The following is a 26,041-nucleotide window of genomic DNA, read 5'->3' as shown; positions in this document are numbered from 1 at the left end:
TATTCCTTGAATGGAGTTCAATAATTAAGATCTATTGAGAAGAGCCACACAGAGGTTTAAGTCCATTATATAGCATTGCAAATTTTGTTGATAAGAAACAAACTCAGAAGTCTAGATGCAACTGAACAACAGAGACTGATAAAACACCTTAAAGTATAGTCTGCCTTAATCAACACAATCTTGGACTTTTCCTCTCTCCATTCTCTTTTACCCTCTTTCTTAACTTCCCCAGGCTTTCATTCTTTCTTTTTCTGCTTTGTTCATACATGGGGATGGGCTGACAATTGTTTCGTTTCAGTCTCATCTTATGACATGTGAACAGAGTTTTTAGCTTGTCATATGGCTGCATAGGTAAAGCTGGCACTTCTTAACCCCCTTGGTGTAGTTATGTGACTGAGTTCTGGTCAGTGGTATGCAAATAGAATGATGTATGCAACTTTGCGGTCATACCTTGAGGGAAAGAAGTATGCTCTCCCTTTCCACTTATCCCCTTCCCAACAGTTGAAATGCAGGTGTGATGGCTGGAGCTAGAGTAGTCCTGTCCGCCCACAAGGTGGAAGCTGCATGTTAGGGTAGAACAAGAAGATGAAAGTAGCCTGGATCCCTAATCCCATGTAACCACCAAACCCACTTTGGCTATTTCCACCCACATTGTTAAGAAAGTGAGCTAGAGAAATGCCTATTTTATTTAAGCTGTTGCTACCTTTGTCTCTCAAATGACATCAATATTTACATCTTTAATAATACAATGCGTGGACGGGTGCAGCCACTCTGGAAAACAGTATGGAGGTTCCTCAAAAAAGAACTACCCTATAATCAGCAATTGCACCACTAGGTATTTATCCAAAGGATACAAAAATGCTGATTTAAAGGGGCAGGCACATGCACTCCAATGTTATAGCAGCACTACTGACAATAGCCAATGTATGTAAAGAGCCCAAATGCCCATCGACTGATGAATGGATAAAGAAGATGTGGTATATATATACAATGGAATATTACTCGGTGATCAAAAAGAATGTAATCTTGTCATTTGCAACAATGCAGATGGAACTAGAGTTCCAAAATTATGTTATGCTAAACAAAATAAGTCAGTCAAAGAGACACAAATATCATATGATTTCAAAAATCATATGCTAAACAAAATAAGTCAGTCAAAGAGACACAAATATCATATGATTTCACTTATATGTGGAATTTAAGAAACAAAATAGATGAGCATACGGGAAGGGAAGAAAAAATAAGATACAGAGAGGAGACAAACCATAAAAGACCTTTAAATACAGAGAACAAACTGAGGGTTGCTGGTGGGGTGTTGGGTGGGATGATGGGCTAAACAGGTGATGAGCATTAAAGAGGGCACTTGTTGGGGTGAACACTGGGTGTTATACGCAAGTGAGGAATCATTAAATTCTATTCCTGAAATCATTAATACACTATATGTTAACTAACTTGGATTTAAATTTTTAAAAAATTACAAAAAAATAATAAAATAAAGTTCATGAGAAAAAAAATACAATGCATGGCCATTTTTATGGCCATTTTTCCCAACACACACAAAAAAAAGGATGAAGGTACTTTTTGAAAAATCCTACACCCATAGACCAAAGTTCTTGGCTATTTACCATGTGACAATACTTCTTTCATCTGGAGCTTATCTCAGGAAGAGAATGGCACAAGCTGTAGATATAAGATATCTCATTCTTTAAGGAAATGTATATTACCACAGGGAATTAATGCAAGCATAAGACACCTTGCAGGAAGCAACATGTCCATCAGTAGATGAATGAATAAAGATCTGGTGCTAAACACACACACACACACACACATGCACACACACAATGGTTTATTCAACCATAAAAAAAGAATGATACCTTGCCACTTGTGACAACATGGATGGACCCAGAGGGTATTATGCTAAGTGAAATAAGTCAGACAAGGACAAATACCACATGATTTCACTTGTATGTGGAATCTAAAAAGCAAGAGGAACAAACAAACAAAAAGCAGAAACAGACCCATAAATACAGAGAACGAACTGATGGTTGCCAGAGGGGAGGAGGGTTGGGGGATAGGCAAAATGGATAAAGGGGAGTGGAGAGTACAGGCTTGCAGTTATGGAACGAATAAGTCACAGAAATGAAAGGTGCAGCATAGGGAATATAGTCAGTGGTACTGAAATAGAGTTGTACGGTGACAGACAGTAGCTCCACTTGTGGTGAGCGTAGCATAATGTAGAGACTTGTTGAATCACTGTATTATACACATGAAACTAATGTAACATTGTGTGTCAACTATACTTCAGTAAAAAAAATAAATTAAAATGTTGACAGCTTTAAGAAAAGACATTTTGCAAAATTTTTATAACTTGCTCTATGTCTTGAAAACTTACGGATGCTTGCTACCTTGTGATATCTCTATTAAAAAATAAAGTTGACCTTTCAGTATCTAAATAAGAAAGGAAAAATTGTAATTGAATATCTACGGAGAATCATTTTGGTTATAAGTAAAGAGTTAGGAGTCTGTCCCCTTGGACTTTCGGGGCCAAAGAAAAAATCCAGCCATAACATTACTGATTACTACTTAATGTTACCTTGAGTGGATAGTAAAAGGGTACTATTGAAAAAGTCTTTTGAATTATGTTTGTCTCTCAGGGTTCTGAATCTTTCATTTACTTCCCCCAACACAAAAAGAACTAAATACTTAATTTGTGGCCTAGCAAAGCAAGGGAAATTATTGGCTAGGAATCCCCCTAAAACACTTAGGGTGAGTACTGAGACAGTATGCATTTCATTAATTTAGTTGCTGAGAACTTTGATTGCTTACTGATATTTATGCAACTTTTCAAACTTATTAGTGATAACTTCATATTTTTTATGTAAAAGAAACAGTAGACTCAGCATTCTTAGATTTAACCTCATGGTTTCTATCCACAAAAAACTTGGAATGTGTATAGTATGACACAATCTTACACTTTGCTACATTTCATAGAAGAAACCATATCCTAGAATGATCCATTTGACAGGTTCACAATGGTCTGGGAATGTCAGGGTCTCACATTCAGATTTATGACTATCCTCTCTCTTCAGCAGGAAGCTTGCCTGGTTCAACAGACCTTGCTCATCAGAAATCTAGGTCAGGGTGGGGGTGGGGAGTTTGGGGGAGGGGCTTCCTTCTGTAGATACTAGAGTTTACAGTGCCTGAAAGACCAAGAGAAGAGATCATCTCCTTTCAAAACCTTTTTGTTAGTCCTTAATAATAGAGAGAAGCAACTTTTAGTTACTGATCTCTTTTCTTTACAAATAATTCTCTTGCTAAAGGAACAGACAAAATATTGCTAGTAGATATGCAGTTTGGAAGAAAGACTATCAATCATGAGATCTCAAATGAGCGAGGCCCTTTACAATGGCTTCCTGGATTAGAAAGTGTATTCACTGCTCTATTCAAACCTAGCACAGGGTCAGGTACACTGGAGGTGCTCAACAAATATTTGTTCAATAAATAAATAAATAAATAGATTCTATGGACAATTCAAGGAAGCATAAGAAATATTTCCTGCCCTTAGTGAGCTTAGCAGTCATACACGTACAATACATAAGTAAAAAGAACCCAATTTTCTAAGAAGCAAAGGATTAGTACTGTAGCTTTTCTGGAATTTAGTTCTCTAAGGCTTAGACAAAAAAGTCGAAGGTGAGATGAGCCTTAAGAGAAGGGGAAGAAAAGAGGAAGGAATGCCAAAGAGAAAGATAGGCATTACTACGTAAGGTAGAGCCAAACACACTGGGCAGATATTATGGCAGAGCACGATTGTGGTTGAGGATGAGGTTAGAAAAAGAAGCAGGGGCTTTGTGTGGAAGACCTGAGCCAGCCAGCTGGGAGCTCTGATTTTCCTTTGGGTCACAGAGGCCATTGTGGTTTGCTCCAGTGGAGGAGAGAGCCAGGAGAGGGCAGGAAGACCAGTTGGGAGGCAACTGCTCTCACATCCGCATGTCCAGATAAGAGTCTAAATTAGGGCAGTGGCAGAGGTGATGCAGAAAGGAATTGCATCAGGAAGCATGGTGAACCACCCCTGTGGGATCTGTGAGATAAACCTGCAACGCTTTTCGCTGGAATCACAGGAATCAAGTCAGTTAATTGTGAGCTGCTCTGACATAAGGTGCACTAGAATAAATTCTAAGGTAGAAAACACTTTTTTCTATACAGTTCTATTAGCTTTGCCTAAAATCTTTTTCAGAAATATTCAAGTTCATTTCTTTTTAAAAATACACAAGAGTTTTCAGAAACAAGTAAAAATTACCCCAAATCCTACTCCCATTCACCAAGATTGCTGTTATTATTTTGGTGGATACCTTTCCACACATTCTTGTATGCACAGATATGTACAAAGTATGATAGAATTTTATTAAAACACAATTGTTCCATATGTGCTATTCCAGAATCAATTTTTCTCATTCCCTAATATGTTGTAAACATTTTTCCATGTTAATAAATATTGACCTACATATCATAATGTAAATTAATTTGCCTATATCATAATGTTCTATTAATGGATACTAAGATTCCCTCTCTCTCTCTCTCTCCCTCTCCTTGTGTTACCATAAACAACCCTGTGATTAACCTTATTATGCACATCATTTACCATCTGTATAATTATCTCTTTAATAAAAATCTAAGAAGTTGAATTGGCTAGGTCAAAAATATGTATTGTGTTTTGATACATATTTCCAAACTGCCCTTCAGAAAAGTACATCCATTCATTTATTTACTCAATAATATTTCTTGAGCACCTACTATGTACCAAGCACTATTCTATGTGCTGAGAATACAAGAGTGAAAAAAATGGACAATGTCCCTGCCATCATGGACCGTACATTCTAATTCAGGACAACAAACAATAAACAAACAACTAAACATATCATACATTGTCAAGGAGTGGTAACTACTAGGAAAGCAAAATAAAAAGCAGAGGGCTGGAGAGTCACAGAGTGGGTGGAGGGAATAACGCATTTGACACAAAGTGGTGAGGAAGCAACTGTGAGGACGCGGCATGCGATGGGACCTGTAAAGACAACCAAGCGTTAACAGTGGCACAAAAAGAAGGAACAGGAAGTGCAACAAATCTGATGCGGAAACATGCCCAGCATGTTTCAAGGCCAGAAAGGCAGTGTCTCTGGAGAGTTGTGAGAAATGCATGTGGATAGGTAGCCAGATCAGACCAGAGAGCACTGGGAGAAAGTGTGTCCAGGAGGGGCTTCACAGCCATTCCTAGAGGTGTTTGGATTCATTGGGATATTGGCCAAAGGGATCTGATATTCTAGTGTGAGAATACTAAAAGAGAAAGGAGAAAGATAGAACCAATCTACTTTTGTGTTTTACCCCTTCTCGGTCTTCTATTCATTATACACGGTTTAATGGATGTCTATATTTCTCTCCACCCTTTCCCCTTACACCTGGGGTCTGGCAAGGGATGGATCACAGGTAATACTACCTGGGAGATACTTAAACTTCCCTTAGGTTCATTTTAGAAGTCTTACTATACCTCCTAACTGTAAACAGATGTGAAAACTCCTTTTGTCAGCCTCCTAACTAAACTGAGAAATTCTGTTCCCTCTGTCATCTTAATAAAAACTCAGGCAGCAACATGGGCTCATCACAGCTGATTTATACTAATTTTCCCCACGCCATCTAACACAGAATCTTTAACACGGAAGGTGGTCTACAAATATTTGCTGGATAAACAAAAGACAAATTTTCTCTAAAAGTACCTTTGCTTTGTAGGTGTTCTATTATTTTGATTAGCAACAGTTTCGGGGGATACATTCTGCCCTGATCTAATTCTGAAGCTCTTTGACGACAGTTCCCTGAGTCTTGCCTTTGGGTGTCTTCTCATCTGCTGGGGATGCCCAGGGAATTTAACAAAGGAGAGCACTGACAGACAGTATTTAGGATACAGGTTTGAGTAAACCCAGGGCTTTACTCTGCCCTAAGATGTCTGCCTGAGATGATGATTTCTTCTACAGTGATATTTTAGAAATCACACAGAAAACAAATAAGACGAAGTAAGAACAAAAGAAATCTTTTAAAACATTAACTTCAGGAGGGGTGGCTGGTTGACTCAGGCGGTTAAGTATCTGACTCTTGATCTTGGCTCAGGTCATGATCTCTCGGTTTGTGAGATCGAGCCCCACATTGGGCTCTTCACTGACAGCACGGAGGCTGCTTGGGATTCTCTCTCTCCCTCTCTCTGCCCCTCCTCCACTTGTGTGAGTGCTCTCTCTCTCTCAAAGTAAATAAACAAATATTAGAAAATTAACTTCAGGAGGAAAGGTGATTTGCTGACAATGGAAATTGCGATGTTAATTAATTTACTGTTCTTTAGTTTAAACGAAGTTAATAGTAACATTTACTTCTGGTTATAAAAGTAATTCGTACTCATTGCAGAAAAATGTTTCAATATTGAAAAGCAATAAGGTAGAAAATAAAAATTACTCAATAAGCCATTCTCCAGTGATAGTCACTGTTGAAATTTTGTTGGGTTTCCTTCCATTTTAAACATAATTATCATATTATACATGCATAGTCTTATATCTTTTTCACCTGACAACAAATTCTGAATCTTTTCCCAGCATGTTTTTAATATTATTAGCAACAGATACATAATGTTCCAACTATGTCTTTGTCATAATTTATATTATGTGCCTATTATGGACAACTGTTTTCAACCTATATTATCAACTCCTATAAGTACTGTTGCAGGGAACACTCTCATACATGATCGTTGTCCAAATCTCTTATCAATCTCCTGAACTACAGCCTCAGAAATGTAACTGTTTGGTCAAAATATATGACATTTATAAAGTCTTTTGTTAAGTACTCCAAAAGTACTTTCCGAAAAGGTCGTATTAATTGACACTCCCTTCCTACTACCCTCAGCCATCCCTATCACCCCATTATATTCTAAAAGACTAGCAAATATATCCTGGGTTCAAATCCCAGCCCCACTAAGTTAGGAAAGTTATTTAACTTCACAAAAGCCCACTTTCCTCATCTGTACAGGGGCGATAGCAATGGTATCAAGCTCACAGGATAGTTATAAAAATTAAATGAAATGAGGGCCACCTGGTTGGCTCAGTCAGTCAAGCATCTGAATTTGGATCAGGTCATGATCTCACAGTTCACGAGTTCAAGCCCTGCATCGGGCTCTCTGCTGTCAGCATGGAGCCTGCTTCAGATCCTCTGTCCCCTTCTCTCTGCGCCCCTCCCCCCTCTCAAAAATAAATAAACATTAAAAAATAAAATTTAAAAATAAATAAATAAAGATTAAACTAAATGATAACATAAAATTGCCTACCAGTAACCAGTAACCAGTAAACTCACCCTTCCCAAATCACTCCTAGCCAGAGTAATATTTGGGTACAAAATCCCCTAACACAGTTGGAAAAAGTACCAAGCTTCCCTGTTTAATAAAACTGTTTTAATAGCTGGAGCCACACGATTATTGCATCCACACCAAAGCCTCAATATTCTGAAAACAGCAGTGCCTACTTAGCTGCCACCTGGAAGCAAAGAGGATCTTTCCAAAAGGTGTTTTCTGTCCCTTATGCATTATTTTCACAATGGTGTTTTTTTCTTATTATTTCAAGGGAAACACATTTATGTAAAGGGCAATGGCTTCAATTTGAAAAATATTTTTTTTTCCAGAAAGAGAGAAGACCAACATGAATAGCTGCATAATTCGTATACAGGGCTCACAAATATCAATCTACTACATTTCGGGTGTGGCCTTTCAAAAAGAAATCAATTTTTTAAAAAAATGTCCCTGAGCAACTTAACTAACATTTTAATTCCAATTAATTTGAAGAGTCTGCTGGAACTTTGTGTAGAATTCAGAGAGTTTGTTGTTTGGCGGTCCCCTCACCTTTTGGTTGAGATGATCCCAAGAAAAATGAAATCACTTGCGGAAAGCTGTTTATCAGATGGAGGCCCTAATATGTTGCATGAAATAGGTTCAACTTTAAATACAAAATAAATCATTTTCAATTGTTTTATGAGAATACATTCGCTTATTTTTTATTTAAGTTTATTTTTATTTCTTTTGAGAGAGGTAGAGAGCAAGCAGGGAGGGGCAGAGAGAGAGCGAGACAGAATCCCAAGCAGGCTCCACGCTGTCAGCACAGAGCCAGATGCGGGGCTTGAAGTCACAAACCGTGAGGTGATAACCTGAACCAAAATCAAGAGCTGGATGCTTAAGCAACTGAGCCACGCAGGCGCGCCCTTGCTTAATTTTTTATATAGATATTTATTGGATGTGAGAACATTAGCATTCAGCTCTAGAGAGAAACAACTCAAAACTGTTCTGTATTCGTTGCTTAAGAGGGTATTTATCACTACCAGTGAGATAAATACACAGAATGTGTTCTAGATTCTTTGCAGTTCCTTGACATTGGGTAACTTTGTGTCATTATTTAGGAGAGAAACACTGGGACATTTCATGCTGTAAAAACAACAGAGGAAATGAAATTGTAGGATATCAGAAATGGTCTGGGCTACCGTTTTCACCTGCGGTTTCTTTGGAAATCTAAATAAAAAACTTTGGTCTACTGCCAAAAGGTGGCATTTGGGAACAGAAAACTGATTCAATCCTTCCCTTTCCGAAGTACAAATATGCCCAGTGTTTTCCTGTCCCAGTTTCCTTCTCCTTACTCTGAGATCAGTGTTATCAGACCCTATAAATTTCCTATGTGGTAGGTCACCAAATAAACAGAGGTGTATGGTAACAAACAGTTGGACTTAGATGTCTTCCTGTCTAACTGTTTTGGCCAGAAAAGATGGGTAATTTCTCCTGTGAGATGTATTAGGGAAAAATTCTAATTTAGAGTTATCCAAAACCTGATCCCACCCAGATTACTTCCAGCTCTCCACCACTACAAAGAATGACTTGCCGAACATCCTCATACATGTTCCTTTATGGACCTGCATAAAAATCTTTTTGGGATATACACCCAAGGTAGAACATTAAACCATCAGGTGTGCATAGATTTAATCTGACCAAGCCAGATGACACATATAGCTATGTACTGTAATGCAGTATTCTTGCATTACATATTCTGGAATCCTACATTTTTTCCCCCTACCATTTGTCAGTATCCAATGTTCTAATTTTTATCAATCTAATAGGTATGAAGTGATACCTCATTCTTTTTTTAATTTGTATTTTTCTGATCATACTATATCTGAGTATCGCATTATGCCGGTTAGCCTTAGGAGTTTCTTCTCCGTAAATCATCTGTTCATAAGCTTTGCCAATTTCCACTGGGGTTGCTGTCTTTTTCTTGTTGACTTGCAGGAATTCCTGATATACTCTCTTATTGGACATTGCAAAATATCTTCTCCCAATAAGTCAACTGTTAACCATCCATGGTTAACAGGAATTCATACTACAGAAATTCTTAATTTTTATGTAATCAAATTCATCAGTATTTTGCCTTATGGCTTGGGGCTTTGATATTTTTAAGAAGTTCTTGCCGTTCTTGAGCGACAAAGATAACCTCTTACATTTTCATCTAGTACTATAATAATTTTATTTTTCATGTTTAGTCTTTAATCCACTTTCACGTGGATTTACCCGTGTATGCTGTTTTAGGTTGGAGTCCAGTTTTATATTTCACCATATAGTGAACATTTTCTACTAAACAATCTATGCTTTACTCACTGACCTGGGTGCCATCTAAATTTATCCTAAATACTAATACATACAAATATTTGTATCTCTAGTTTATCTATTTTGTTTCAATGGTCTATTTGGCTGTTCTTTTGACAAACACGTATTTTATTACTAACGTTTTGACAATGTCCTTACATCTAGGGCTACTCCCATTCTTTATTACTCCTTTACAAGTTTAGCTTTGTAAAAAGCTTCATGGATTTTTATTCTTATATATACATTTTAGAATAGGCTTATTATTAAGTTCATCAGAAAATTATTTGTAATTTGCATTGGGATTGCATTGAATATGTGAATTAATTTGACGAGACTCTTCATATATTACAATCTTCTACCCAAGGGTATGGAATGTGTTTCCATTTAAATTAAATAACTCTATGTTCTTGATTAGATTTCTAATTTTTTTCCCAAAGACTATTCTATACTTACACTAACTCATGTAATAATCAAAACAGCCCTGTAATCTTTTATTATCATCATTTTCCAAATGAGGAAACTGAGCCCAAAGAAATAAGTGATTGCTCAAGAACTCACAGCAAGTAAGTAACAGAGTCTACATTCAAAGAGTTTATAGTTCATACTCTTAACCACTGTGCTGCTTCTCAGTTTACAGGCAGTTACTTTAGTTTGGCTGCTACTGTGAAAGATATCTTCTTTGTATTATCATTTATTTATTATCTGGTATATTGTTTTTATTATATTTTCTAATTTATTGTTGCAGATGTAGAGAAATGTAGTTGGTTTTTTAAAATTTTAATCCCAGTATAGTTAACATACAGTGTTATATTCATTTCAGGTGAACAATATAGGGATTCAACAATTCCATACATCACCCAGTGCTCTTTTGTTTTTAATTTTAATTCCAGAAATGTAGTTGACTTTTAAAAGTTTATATTTGCATCCAGTGAAGTTGCTGACTTCTTTAATTAGTTATAAGGGTATATTGTTTCTGTTGCTTTTTTAAAATATCAACTGTCAATGATGACAATTTTGTCTTTTCCTTTCCAATTTTCAAGTCCCTCATTTCTTTTTCTTGCCTTATAACATTGGCCAAAGACTTCCAGTAAATGGTAGACTTTCTGTAGTAATGATCATGGGCAAAGACAGTATCTTAAAAAAAAGCAATGTTATCCAGAAGAAAGTTTTCATTTTATCTTGGCGATAGTATATGCAGCACATCAGAGAACTGTTTCACAAAAGTATAGGTTAGAAATTGTGCCTGGTGGTCAAGAACCTATTCTAAGCAGACAAGCCTTGTGCTTATCTGTGCCACAGAAATCACTTTTCCATAGGAGACAGCCCTTCCAGGGGAGACATAGCTCAGTTGTAACAAACTTGACTTCATGCTGACTCTAAGTGAATTTAATTCCATCCTAAAGCCCTATAGCAACAACACAGCTCTGCACCTGTCACTTGCTTCATACAATCTGCTAGATGCAATTGTTTTTGACAACACGTAGGTCTCCATCCCCATGGGGGAATTCACAGACAGCAACATTGGAAGGAGTCTTAGAGATCAACTATTGCTCTCATTTTACACACATCTAAAAGTCCCCATAGTGGGTGCCTCATCACCCTTGAGCAGATAGATGATCCACTTTTGGGGGACTGATGCTAACAACTGACAGAGTTTGAATCAGACCAGGGGCTAACACAGCTTTCTCCTAATTGGCTTCAACACTCCATCTTCAGTAGAGGTTGTCAGATGTTTACGGCAACATCTCAAGACTTGCAGTGACCTCATCCATCCTGACTTCAATGGGGACCCAGAGGAGAGAAAGAGGAAGCACCTACTCTTCTTTCTTGTATCCCCAAAGGCTTTTCCCTATGCAAGATTGGTGCATCTGCACAAAAGTGGGCACTGGTAGCTCTGTTATGTAGTCCTAGGGCTTGAGTACAGTCAGACACATCAGAAGCTCTGAGTAGGTAACCAAACACAACCCCTCCCTTTTATACATACCCAGGGTGACTAATACTTGTGGTAGAAATGAGTGAACTGAAAAGCCCCACAGGAACCTCAAACCCAGTACATCCAAAATGGAACTTCTCACTGTCTCCTCCAAACGCACTCCCTTCTCACCGTAACCCCTGCCCAGGACCCAGAACAGCCTCCATTCCACCATCCCCAGCACCTTCCTGTCCATCATACCTGAGGAGTCACTCAGCACCCTGAGAATATCTCCTGACCACCCGCTCCTTCCCATTACGATTGAGGCCTTGGCCACACCCTCCCAGCTACTCTATGAAATTACCCCTGACTCCTGGGATCCACCCTTCATACTACTGCCAGAGGGAATCTTCACATCATGCCTTCACATGTAACCATGTCTCCTGCCTAAAACCTTTGAAGGCTCCCCACCACTCTCGGAGCAGATGCTCCTTAGCATGGCATCTACTACCCTCATAGCACAGGCTCTTTGCCCTCTCCAACCTCACACTCTGACTGCAGGATCCCCAGATCCCCATCTCTGTACCCTCCCCGACTGTGCTTCTGATCACTGTTCCCCCTACATAGAACCTGCATCCCCTTCCACTGGGAACTGTCTAATGTCTCTAGGAGCATGTTGGGGGCCCCTGCTCCTGGCAACCTTTGCTCCCTCCTCACACTCCTTGTCCTGCTGAGGTGCCCTCCTTCTGGGCTTCTTCCAAGACCCTGTGCATCCGCCCCACTAAACTGTAATGGTTCTTTCCTGGACACTGTAAGAGACTGGATTCTCTATGACAGTAGTTATTGCATAGCCAGTCTTGTTTCATCCCTTTCCATATTTACAATAGTACCCCTGGGGTGCCTGGATGGCTCAGTCCTTCAGTGTCCAACTTCAGCTCAGGTCATGATCTTGCAGTGCATGAGTTCCAGCCCTGGTTGGGCTCTGTGCTGACCGTTCCCTGCCTGGAGCCCGAGTTGGATTCTGTGTCGCCCTCTCTCTCTCTCTCTCTGCCCCTCTGCCACTCGCAATCTGTCTCTCGCCCTGTCTCAAAAATAAATAAACATTAAAAAAAATTTTAAGATAGTACCCATGAATAAAATACACTGAGTCAGATTTTAGTATAGGACCTGTTCAGCAGTGGGTGTCCCACGCCTAGCACAACGTCAACCTGGCACGCTGTGGACCATCTGAATGAATAAATGTTGAGTGATGAATGATGAATGAATGATTTGCTCAAGCCCTTTCAGGACTAGGTGGGATGTCACCATCAGGGAACATCCTGGGTATAGATGGAAACTGAGTGGCACCAACAGGCGCTCGGTCGGGAGGGGGCGCTGCAGGGCGGCGGGACGAGAGCTGGAGGGTTGGGGGCGGGGGCGTCCGAGACCCGCAAGTGATCGGGCTTGCCCGGGGACCCTGCGCCACGACTCTGCATGAATTTCGCTTTCGCTTTGGGCCAGCCGGAGGCGGCGGGGCCGTCCCCTGAACGCCTGCGGCCGGGTACCCGTGGAGTTAATCCGAAAGCGCCGCAAACCCCGCGGGCCGAACTCCGCGTGTCACCGAGAAGCTGATGTAGAGAGAGACAGAGAGAGAAAGCAAGCAAGAGACCAGAGTCCCGGGAAAGTCCTGCCGCGCCTCGGGACAATTATAAAAATGTGATCCCCTGGGTCGGCTTCCCACCATCGCCCTCACCTGCTGCGTCCACCGTCCGGATCCAGCTCCAGCCCAGTGTCCGCCCAGTGCCCGCTCAGCATGTGCCCGCCGCGTGGTGAGTAACCAGCCCGACTGAAGACTCATCATCGCTGGGGTGGGGAGGGCGGCAGCCAGGGAAGAGGAGGCAGAAACTTGGCACCCGCTGGGGGGGAGACTGGCAGGCTGTCAGCAGCCTCGTGCAAAGGTGAAAAAAAAGCGTGACTGCGTGCTTACGATGCACTAAATAGGATATTGTCTCCTTATCTGCCCACTTTACAGATTTGAAACTGAGTCTCCATGCGCTGCCTTTCTCCCTCAGGGTCCCTCAGCTACAGTTACAAAAGAGCAGATCCCAGCCAGCTTCAAAGTGAGGCTTTGTCACCCCTCTGTTTCCAAACAGTAGGTTAGGAGTCTGGGCCAGTCATTTCACTGCCTGGCCTCAGTTTCCCTACTAGTGAAATAGAGGCCTTTTCTGTGTGAGCTATGAATCCAACACCTTTGTCGGAGCTCAACAGGGGGCCTTCACAGCGAGTTGGCTTCTAGCCCCAGAATAGAGCACTACTTTCCAAGAACTTGATTCCTCTCTCAGGTGAGGAAGGAAGACTGGAGATGGGGGAGGGAGGTGGATGCTGGTAAGATGTGGATAGGTGGAGATGGGTGGAAGGTAGAGGCAGGCCAAACCAAGCTGACCAGCTCAGCCTGCTCCTCGCTTGGTTTCTAGGCCTCCTCCTTGTAACCATCCTGGTCCTGTTAAACCACCTGGACCACCTCAGTTTGGCCAGGAACCTCCCCACACCCACACCAAGCCCAGGAATGTTCCAGTGCCTCAACCACTCCCAAACCCTGCTGCGAGCCATCAGCAACACGCTTCAGAAGGTGAGTTTTCCAGTGTTCTTGTTCCCACTTTGCAGCCTCTCTAGGGACGGGGGCTTCTCTGAACCTCTGGTCACCCGAAAGAACTGCAAAGAAATTGTGGACTTTAATCAGGAGCTGTCAAGAAGGGGAGAGGGAACTTTATAAAGGGCCCAACTATTAGCTAAAGAGTCTCAATGAAATTGTGTCTCCAGAGAAAGCAAGAGTGGTAATAAATTATAATGGCATTCATTTTGGCTGTGTCTACGCAGAGGAAAGTGGATATTTACAGTGTTCCCTGTAGCCTGCCAACAGAGATGGAATTGTGTCAAGCCCACACTGTTTCTCTGACACACTTATCAATCCAGGAAACCATTATTAGGTGCAGCCTCTGTGCTCTAGGGGCTACAAAGATGAATTAGGCTTGCCCCTCACACTGCTCGCCAGCTTCCAGTGTAGTGACCCAGTTTGTTGTCTGAGCAACATTTCAGGGGGGCCTGTGACAGTGCACGTCCAGCCTTCAATTTTCTGGCTTTTTAAAAAAAAATTTTTTTTATGTTTATTTATTCTTGAGTGAGAGGGAGACAGAGTGTGAGCGAGGGAGGGGCAGAGAGAGAGAGGAAGACACAGAATCTGAAGCAAGCTTCAGGCTCGGAGCTGTCAGCCCAGAGCCCAGAGCAGGGCTTGAACTCGGGAACGGAGAGATCATGACCTGATCCAAAGTCGGACACTTAACCGACTGAGCCACCCAGGCGCCCCTGCCTTCATTTTCGAGGGAGAAACTTATCTAATATTATTGACAGCTTCATTCATTTCTTAGGTTTCATATTTTAATGCAAAAAAAATTATTTTCCTTTCAAAAGTGCTTCAATACCTACAGCTTTTGCAGAAGCAACCCAAGGCTGATGTTTTAAAAGCGGTCCTTTTGCCTTCCTGTTCTCTAGTAAATCTTGCCTGAATTTCTTGTTGTTTTATGAATATCTTAAAACGAGGTCAATGCCACAAGGCCTTAAAGAATTCTTTTCCTCTTCTAATCTTTCACAATGTGCTGCCAGTTGCTCCTCACAGTTCAGTCGATCTTAATTAAAAAGGCAACTCAGCAGATGAAAACGGCAGAGAAAAGTGCTTTAATTCCTGAAGAAAGTTTCACTGTGGATAAAATTTAGAAGCTGCAATTTCAGTAGATGCTTTACGTGAAAAAGCTAACTCTTCTACTCCCCAGGACAGCGCCAAAGGTCAAAAGATTGCAGAACTCAATCTGATATTTTTTAATATCGTTCCTTTGTCCAGTTTGATAGAACACACGAGCTGGCTACCGCAGAGGAAAGAGGTGTCAAGTGCATGCGATTCACAGCCCATGGATTTGTAGAGTTTGGCCTGTAGCTTTTGTATTTGGTTTTGATTTTGAGTTTGATGCCATTGAAAAAGTGGACCTTCCATATAAGAATCCAAATTTCCAGCTTCTCTTGAAAATCTCTGAAGAACTACAACAGAGGGCCTGTATTTCCAAATCTAATGCTTTACAGCCTGCTCGGGAGAGTGGCTGCCCACGTCCGTGTGAATACCTCCAGGAACAGTGTATAGTCGCCTGTTGCTGCTGTAACAGATTACCACAGACTAAGTGGTAACACACATTAATTATCTTATGGCTCTGGAGTTCAGAAATCTGAAATGAGCTAAAATCCAGGTGTGAGCAGAGCTGTGTGTGTCCCTTTCTGGAGACTCCAGGAGAGAGTCCGTTCCATTCTCTTGCCTTTTCCAGCTTCTAAAGGCAGCCCACATTCCTTGGTGTATGGCTTCCTTCCATCTTCAAGACCAGTAATGGCCAGTTGAGTTGTCCTCGTGCTCCATTACTCTGACGTTGACTCTCTTGCTTCCTTCCATTTATAACAAGGCAGCAATTCCATTGGACTCACCCAGATAATCCAAGATAACCTCCCTATTTAAGGTCAGCTGATTAGCAACCTTCATTTCATCACCAACCTTAATTCCCCTTGACCGTGTAACATATTCTCAGGTTCCAGGGGTTGGGAAATGGATAGGGACCTGGGGGGATGGGGCAACATGTTCTGTATCTCAAGCCTTGATGATGGTTCATGCAGTTCCCTCTGCCTGAAATTCTCTCTCCTTTGCCTGTCAGTCTTCTAATCCACTTAATGCAGATGTCCCATCACTGGTGAAGCCTTCATACCCTTCTCAGCATTTCTCACCTGCTGACATGACTCCTAATCATTGGGCGCTTTGCTGTCTCTGCAGCTGAACTTGGGATCCTAAGGGGGCATAACATAACACAGTCCTCTTCTTTGTCATGTTCCTTAGTACAGTAAGTACCCCCTTATCCAAGGGAGATATGTACCAAGACCCCCCCAGTGGATGTCTGAAACTGCAGACCATACCGAACCCTATACTATGTTTTTTCCTCTACACACATAACTATGATAAGAGATTAACAATAATAGCTAATAATAAAATAGAATAATTACAATGTATTATAATAAGTTACGTGAATGTGGTCTCTTTCTAAATCTCTTACTGTACTGTACTCACCCTTCTTATGATGAGGTGAGATGATAAAATGCCCATGTGATGAGATGAAGCGAAGTGAATGACGGGCACTGTGACACAGTGTTAGGCTACTATTAACCTTTTGACCGTGTATCGGAAGATCGTCTACTTCCGGACCATGGTTGCTGGCAGGCAGGTAACGGAAACCAAGGAAGCAAAGGCACCGATAAGAGGGAGGACTCTACTTGCACACGTGAGGCTTGATGAATGGAAAAATGATGTCAGTCTTCAATCAGATTTACTAACTTCTTAGATAAGTTTCATAGTTACATTCAACAGTGCTTTCCAACATGCTTGTAGGGTGACATCTGTGCATTTGTGTGTGTGTATGTACCGCAAATTAAATCTCCGCTTGTCTTTAGGGTTACATGTTCGTTATATCCCTCAAGTTGTGGCCTCACCAGTTCCGCCTTTACAAGTTATACTTGAAAAGGATGTTCATAAAACACAGGTCCTTTGGCAAAAGGAAAAAACCAAAAACTGTTTTCACCAGAAGCAAGTGTCACAGCGTGGTGTGGATGCTGATTAACACAGCCTGTTGAAATGATTTATAGTGTTTACATAATGGAAAAACACATCATCCAGGGAAACATGTCCTAAGCGAAGGGAGAGAGGAGGGAGGGAGGGAGAATGTAAATAACTGGTTTCCTTTTGTCTTAAGAAGATCCCAAATTTCCTGCAGGTCAAAGAGATGGATGGCAAGGACAGCCAGCTCTCACCTTGCTGGCACCGTGGGGTGCCAGCCTCATAGGAATCCAGGTGCCTTATTAATATTATAAACCGGGTTACTCTTTGTTTTTTACAGGCCAGACAAACTCTAGAATTTTACTCCTGCACTTCCGAAGAGATTGATCATGAAGATATCACAAAAGATAAAACCAGCACAGTGGAGGCCTGCTTACCACTGGAATTAACCATGGTATTGTTGATTTTCTTCTCAAAGTATGTAATACAGTGAAGAGCTGTGCATCAAACCTCATCTTCTTCTAAAAATGTGCATGTTTCAGGTCTCCATCATCGTGAGACTTTAACAGGTCCCACTTCAGAAGTTGGACTTGAAAAATGTATATATAAAACAAATACGTTTTCTACAACAATATGAATATATTTAACACTATTAAACTTTACACTTAAGAATAGTTAAGGTGGCAAATTTTATGTTATATGTTTTTTACCACAATAAAAAGATATGTTTGAGAAGAAAAGTAAGGAAAATGTATATTGAGAATTAATATCTTTGATATGTTTTTTTTCCTCTAGAATGAGAGTTGCCTGGCTTCCAGAGAGATCTCTCTGATAACTGTAAGTCAGAAAATCAAAGGTTTTAGCTCATATGATGAATTCATATCATTGATGTCTCATTATCTTTTCTTCTAGAATGGGAGTTGCCTGGCCTCCAGAAAGACCTCTTTTATGACGGTAAGATACAAAACTCTTCCCTTCCTCAAATGCAATGGTGGCGGGGAGGGAGACATTTTTAGCTCATCTCAATGGTTCCTTCCCGTTTTGTCATATCACTTAGACCCTGTGCCTTAGCAGTATCTATGAGGACTTGAAGATGTACCAGGTGGAGTTCAAGGCCATTAATGCAAAGCTGTTAATGGATCCTAAAAGGCAGATCTTTCTGGATCAAAACATGCTGACAGCTATTGATGAGCTGTTACAGGTAAGACCTTCATACTACCAGTAAGAGCACCTTCTTCATGCTGAGACAGCTAGTCACGGTCCCTGATGAAGTGTAAAATCTCCCCTTCTTGGATTGGGAGTGGCCTGAAATTGCCCTTCCATATACCATGCAGAGCCTCTTGACAAAGGCCAGTGGTGAGCAGGTCACCGTAAGAAAAGCAAACCCCAATTGTTGATGACATGGTATATACCAGGCTCTTTGCAGATGTTTTCATATATTTTCTTATGTTGTCTCCACAACCACCACAGGGCGTATGTACAAAGGAGGAAACCAAAGCTTAGAGTTAGCCACTTGTCCACATGGCTTATAAGTGGCAGAGCCAGGATTTAAACCCCCATCAAAGGGATTCCACTACACTTATCCTGTCACTCAAAAGGCTCCATGATGAGGGCACCTGGGTGACTTAGTCAATTGAGCGTTCCAACTTCAGCTCAGGTCATGATCTCATGGTTCTTGGGTTCGAGCCCCATATTGGGCTCTGTGCTGACAGCTCAGAGCCTGGAGCCTGCTTTGAATTCTGTGTCTCCCTCTCTCTCTGCCCCTTTCCTGCTCACACTCTGTCTCTCCCTCTGTCTCAAAAAATAAACATTAAAAAAATTTTTTTTTTAAAAAAAGCTCCACGATGTGCACTGAGAGGCCAACATGCGTAACTGCATATAATTGTCAGAGAAAACAACTGAGGCTGATGCCTGGGTATGACCCATTTTGAACTAAAATGTGCATTAAATAAAAAGAATGACCTATCCCCTAATATCCACAATGTTACTCAGAGACAAGAGCTTGCTTTGTAATTTTCTGAATCATCATAGCATGTGATGCTAATACAAAACATAGAAATATTCACCTAAGCAAAAGCCGTGTGACTATCTTGGTGACCAGGGCATGGGATAAAAAGAAGTATGATGTCAGAAATCATTGTCTGAAAAAGAATTTATTCTTTCTTTCCTTCTTTGTGCCAAATTACTGTTGGAAAGGCAGTGAACTTCATGCAGGTATCAAAGAACGTTACCATCTAGAGAGTTGTAGATGATATTTCATTTTCAGGTCTCGGAGTCAGGTGATTTGGGCACTGGAATCCATTCTCCCGGGAATCAGCCAGCCATGCACAAACCATTCACAACTTGGGGGCTCAGTATTTTTCCTTGTAAAATGGGATGACTTTATCCACCCCGCCTTTCTCTTAGGCTTTTTGCAGGGAATAAGTGAAAGCATTGATCATTGTGCCAATATAAGATCTTGCATTGTGTTAGCAAATTAACAGGCTAAAACTGAGAGATCCATTGCCAGGTTTATTTATCTGTCACAAATGAGTGCACCAAACAAGTCTGTTACTCATGGAGTTCCGATCAATAGCAATCCGTCACCTCTCTGTTCTAAAAAGGACTTAGCTTCTTAGTAGAACATATAAAAATTAATTAGATATTGCAGCAGATGTCATCTTAACAGAATTGTTCCCTTCTAAAATGCAACTCCCACTGATGATTTTCTAAATAGCTTTAAGGGTCTTTTCAGAGCTCACTGAAGATCCATGTGCTTGGATAATGAGTATTTCTTCTCTCAGGTTCTGCCTGGCCATCTGGATGGGAGTAGATTTGGGTCGGGTTTAGGAGATGTAATGAGTGAGTGGGTTGCAGGCTCTGAGACATGTATTGGCTTCACCCATTTTTACGGATGAACATTTTAATTTTGGGATACCATATATGTCATCCTTAATATTTATTCTCCTAGGCCCTGAATGTCAACAGTGTGACTGTGCCACAGAACTCCTCTCTGGAAGAACCGGATTTTTATAAAACTAAAATCAAGCTCTGCATACTTCTTCATGCTTTCAGAATTCGTGCAGTGACCATCAATAGAATGATGAGCTATCTGAATTCTTCCTAAAAAACTGAAGTCTCTCCCAACCTTAAAGCCACTTTTACAGAAATGTGAACCAAAAAAAAAAAAAAAACCATATATATATGTGTATATATATATATATATATGTATATATATATATATATATATATATATTTCATAGGATGTGGGTTAAGAACCAGGGAGTGGGTGGCTTGACCTGGTCCTCCTTAAGCTAGTACAATAATTCTCATGCTTGTTTACATTAGTTGCCACCCAAAATTTGAAAGATATGACTGTTATGTCCACATGATGCCTTTGACCAAGTCTATTTCACATTTACTAGGGAGGGATAAGTTGTTTTTAAGTTTTCATGAGCAAATTGCTAAAGACGGAAAATGTCCTTCCTTGAACATGTTTTTCTTTTCCCTTTAATAGAAAAGCAAGAATTTATAAGCTATTTCTGTATCTAAGTGTTTGTAGACACAAACACCCAAGCATAATTTATTTTAAAATACTTATTTATATAATTTTGTGTTCATGAAAGCATGTGAGCTAACTTATATTTATTTATGTTATATTTATTAAAATATTTATTATCCAATGGATTTGAGAAATACCTTATTTTCTAAAAATAAAATGATTGAATAAAGTAATTCTCATATTTTTCTAATGTAATTGGAATATTTTAAGTGTTAAAATACTTGTTGTGGGAAAACTGAAAACTCCAATGAAATGTGAACAAAATTCCCTTAGAAAGAATGCCACAATATTCTTACCCATGTCCTAGTTTCTCTAATCTCTTATTTTATTTTATTTTTCCTAAGTTTATTTATTTATTTCGAGAGAGAGAGAGGGACAGAGAATCCCAAGCAGGCTCTGCACTAACAGCGGGTCTCGATCCCATGAACTGTGAGATCATGACCTGAGCCAAAACCAAGAGTCAGCCACTTAACTGACTAAGCCACCCAGGCACCTCTTCCCCCAATTTCTTAAAGGGAGACTCATTAGACTAGATATGCTCTAATACTAAGGCCTTCGAATGAGTTATGGTTTTTAAGAGTATATTTTGTTCAGCGTCTACATCTGAAAGTAAAATACATAAAAATGTTTTTTCCCTGTTAACCATAACATGCTGTGCATTAGACAAATACATAATAATATCCTCCAACTGGGAAAAACATCATTAAGAGTCCTTCTAGTTAAATTATTCTAATTTTTGTGACACTTTGGGCCCTCAGGGGAAGCTGTTTCTAAATTACAATGAGAAAAACTCTCCATTTGCTTTAAATTATATAGAACTTCTGCCTGAACCACATGGATAATTGCCTCTCTTTGACTTAAGAGATGTGCTCTTAATGATCCAAATATTAAATTCCATCTTTTTAATTCTCTAAACCATGTGAATTTTAAAAGATTCACCTGGCAGAATACCATGTAATTTTAGTACTCCGATAATCGTCTTCCTCAATATAAAAAGGCCATAGGAAAGGAAAGATTTGGTGTGCCCCGCCCCCTTCCTCACGTGACTCCTGTTCACCACATCCTAGCTGGTGTCCCTGTGGACCAAGAGGGGATGTGAATTGGCCACCCCAGGTCCTCATTTGTGTGGCAAACTGACTCATTTGTTCAGACTCTCACCCCTCTTGATACACAAACAGAAACCATCAGAAACTAGATCCCGATACATCTCCTCTTTTCTTTAGGGATTCCTCCACAAATTTGAATGACCTTCAAGGGATTCACAAACAGGAATTTCTTGCCTTTAAGTGTTGGGTTTGGGGTTTCAGCAGCTTTGATTACGGTTAGAAGGGCTCGAGGGCTTGATGGGGCTGGAGCCATAGACTTGCTGCCATCCCTCACTTGGAATGGCGACTTGTCTGTTGTCTGGCCAGTTGTCTGTGCCCAGAAACAAGGAGAGGCAAGCAGATCGTCCATTTGTGGACAGGATGAGTACAGAGGAATACAGGTGTTACTTTGGTTCTTTTTTTAAATTTTATTTATTTTAGAGAGAGAGTGTGAATGGAGGAGAGGGGCAGAGGGAGAGGGGAAGAAAGAAAAAAAAATCTTAAGCCGTCTCCTAATGGAGCCCAACTCGGGGCTGTATCCCACGACTGTGGGATCATGACCTGAGCTGAAATCAAACGTCAGACGCTCAACCAACTGAGCCCTACTTTGGTTCTAGAAATTACCATGACATATGCTTCAAAAACATGACTGGCCCTTGGGGCACCTGGGTAGCTCGGTCAGTTGAGCATCCGACTTCGGCTCAGGTCATGATCTCACATTTTGTGATTCGAGCCCCGTGTTGGGCTCTGTGCTGACAGCTTGTAGCCTGGAGCCTGCTTCGAACTCTGTGTCTCCCTCCCTCTCTCTGTTCCTCCCCCACTTGTGCTCTTTCTCAAAAATAAACAAACATTAAAAAAACAAAACAAAACAAGACTGACCCAAGAAACCCCTTCACAACTAATTCCTTTCTTTATTACATGGTTAGTTTTCCTCTTTTCTTTTAAGCCTGGGCCTACAATTTACAAATTGTATAACATGACCAAGTTGTTTTAACCTCTCCTGTTTCCTCTTCTATGAAGTGAAGGTGATGGTAGGACCTACCTCAGAGGATCAAAGTGAAGGTTAAATGGAACAGCTCATGCAAAGCACTGGCACTGCACCTGACCATAAATATGAGCCATTTTTGAAAATTATTAGTCTTTGGGCTTGGTGACGGGGCCAAATCGGTTAAACTCTCTTTTGCTACTATTTTCTTATCTGTGAAAGTCAGAAAACTGTAGCCCCTATTTTAGTGCTGTTGTGAGGATTAAATGGCACAGGACAGGACAGTGCTGGCATCTAGTCAATGCTCACTGTCAATTTTTTCAAAGTGTGAAGGTTGTTTAAAGATTTCAGCGATGCCCTGTCCCCGTGCAGCATTATCATAGGCGTGTGCCAGGTGTCTGGGGCAAGTCCCTGCCTTCACACAACAAAGGATGGGGAGCAAAGTAACTTAATAAGACCGAGGTTCCTCTCTCAAAAATAAACATTAAAAAAATTTTTTAAAAGGGGCGACTGGGTGGCTCAGTTGGTTAAGCAACCAACTTCAGCTCAGGTCATGATCTCACAGTTCATGGGTTCGAGCCCCATGTCAGGCTCTGTGCTGACAGCTCAGAGCCTGGAGCCTGCTTCGGATTCTGTGTCTCCCTCTCTCTGTGCCCCTCCCTCCCCTCAAAAATAAACATTAAAAAAAAGAAAAAAAGAAAAAGACCGAGGTTCCCCCACTAAAAATATTTCCCAGTCCTAGTCTGTTAGAGATTCATTTGATTAACAAATTATTTTTAAAAGAAAATAAACAGTGAAAGTGTTTCTCACACCTGAGAATGACTTAATCAGAGAATGAACACGAAAAACAGCTGACAGCTGTCCCACTGAGGGCCCAGAGCTTTAGGAAAAGGGAACAGTTCTGGGGAGCAGTCTGGCCAGACATCCAAGGGTTGTCTTGGACAGCTCAAGTGATGCAAAAGGACCTTAGATACCCTAATGAGGAAAGAAAACATAGGGACAGAAAGGGAAGAAAGAACAGCTTTGTCTGGGGCCCAGCACTGACAGAAACGGTGAGTCCTCTGCCATAACACCCTGAACAAACCATTCAGGTGCTGTCCTTGTTTGAAGACTAAACATATGGTTCTAGCTAGCATAATGTGGCTTCCTAGTTTAAGACAAAATACGTTACAATATCGCCACAGACTGAATGTTTGTGTCCCCTTAAAAATCCTATGTTGAAGCCCTGCTCCCCAATGCAATGATATTTAGAGATGAGGCATTAGGAGGTGAATTAGGTCAGGAGCATGGAGCCCTGATGATGGGATTAGTGCCTTTGTAAGAAGAGACTGGAAGAGGAGCGCCTGGGTGGCTCAGTTGGTTAAGCATCTGACTCTTGCTTTTGGCAGAGGTAATGGTCTCGTAGTGGGATCAAGCCTCGTGCGAGGCTCTGTGCTGACAGCAGGGAGCTTTCTTGGGAGTCTCTCCCTCTCCCCGTCCCTTTCCCCACTTGCATGCACGTGTGCTCTCTCTCTCTCTCTCAAAATCAATTAATAAAAAAATTAATAATAAAAAATTTTAATTAAAGAAAAAAGAGACTGGGAGAGACCCTCTGACCCCCACATGAGGACACAGTGACGGGTGGCTGTGTACAAAGCAGGGTGAGAGCCTTCACCAGATACCAAATCTGCCGGCATCCTGATCTCAAACTTCCCAGCCTCCAGAACTGTGAGAAATGAATGTCTGCTATTGAAGCCACCCAGTCTGTGGTATTTTGGTGTAACAGTCTGAGCTGACCGAGAAATCTATTTTAAATAAAAAAAAAAAAACAACCAACCACATTTTCAAAAATTTATTTGTATCCATTTTTTTGGTTGAAATGTATTTGGTGAGAACAAGTCAAAAACTTTAGTTGTATTTATGTTATCTTTCAATATGGTATTAAAAAGACAAATGTGGAGAAGCATATGGTTGGTTCAGTCAGTAAAGCGTGCAACTCTTGATCTCAGGGTCATAAGTTCAAGCCCCATTTTGGGCACAGAGCTTACTTAAATATATGAGTGTGAATTAGGACATCAGTATAACATCAGAGCCAATATATTCATGTAACCTTTTTAAGAAGCAATATTAATGCTTTCTGGGTGCTAACTAAATGCCAGGTGTGTTTCTAAGTGTTTACCACAAAATGTATAAAATTCCCCCAATAATCCTACAAGGAGAAACTACTATCTGCCCCCCAACCCTTTTTTTTTAAGTTTATTTATTTATTTTGAGAGAGGGACTGCAAGCGGGGAAGGGGCAGAGAGAGAGAGAGAGAGAGAGAGGAAAAGAGAGAGAATCCCTAGCAGGCTTCGTGTTGCCTGCACAGACCCCAACTCAAGGCTCGAACTCACAAACCATGAGATCATGACCCAAGCTGAAGTCAGACACTTAACTGACTGAGACACCCAGGCATCCCTACCTTCCCCTTTTTATCTTTTTTATTTTTATTTTTTAACGTTTATTTATTTTTGAGACAGAGAGAGACAGAGCACGAATGGGGGAGGGTCAGAGAGAGAGACACAGAATCTGAAACAGGCTCCAGGCTGTGAGCTGTCAGCACAGAGCCCAACGCGGGGCTCGAACTCATGGAGATATCATGACCTGAGCCGAAGTGGGACACTTAACCGACTGGGCCATCCAGGCGCCCCCTACCTTCCCCTTTTTATATATGAGGAAACTAAGGTAGGAAACCATATAATCCCACATGATGAGTAAGTGGCAGGCATTGTGATTTAACTCCAGGAGGCCTGGTTCCAGCCTGTGCAACTGTTGTACCCTTTGCCTTTGGTTATATTAAGGGCCCAGTGAGTCAAGGGACATCGTTGTCATAACCATACAAACATCACCACGGTTATTTATGTATCTTCGCTTCCCCTCACTATACCATGCAAACCTCAAGTATGGAAAATGTCACGTTACTCATGTCTATGTGTTCTCAGGCCCAGGCACTTAAAAGTGGTAGAAAGCGAGAGAATGGCCAATCTTCATGGGTTCCCATATGTTTCTCATTTCTTTTTCTAATCTAGGAATAAAGAGAAAGTCTTCTGTCTTTAAAAATCATAGCATTCCCAATTACCAAAAATTTTTTTTCTCTTTTAATTATAAAATGCATATGTTTGCTTGGTTCAAAACAATCGTACATGCTTAGACTGGGGAAAAATCCAAAATTCATAAGCCTGTTGA

The 26,041-nt window shown here is 40.8% G+C and overlaps 1 protein-coding gene across 1 annotated transcript; it reads left to right on the top strand.

Moving 5' to 3' along the window:
* The first annotated feature begins 455 nt into the window (after positions 1-455).
* On the top strand, positions 456-20,888 carry IL12A (interleukin 12A). Its single transcript, XM_043595020.1, has 8 exons — positions 456-564; positions 13,345-13,420; positions 14,066-14,220; positions 17,567-17,680; positions 18,022-18,063; positions 18,139-18,180; positions 18,284-18,427; positions 20,177-20,888. Exons 2-8 carry the CDS (start codon positions 13,405-13,407, stop codon positions 20,330-20,332), a joined length of 669 nt encoding a protein of 222 aa, XP_043450955.1. The 5' UTR covers positions 456-564; positions 13,345-13,404; the 3' UTR covers positions 20,333-20,888.
* The last annotated feature ends 5,153 nt before the right edge of the window (positions 20,889-26,041 follow it).

This window comes from Prionailurus bengalensis, chromosome C2 (assembly GCF_016509475.1).
Source record: "Prionailurus bengalensis isolate Pbe53 chromosome C2, Fcat_Pben_1.1_paternal_pri, whole genome shotgun sequence".
NCBI lineage: Eukaryota > Metazoa > Chordata > Mammalia > Carnivora > Felidae > Prionailurus > Prionailurus bengalensis.
The sequence above is the reverse complement of the archived record's forward strand: the minus strand, read 5'-3'. Positions and strand labels throughout refer to the sequence as shown.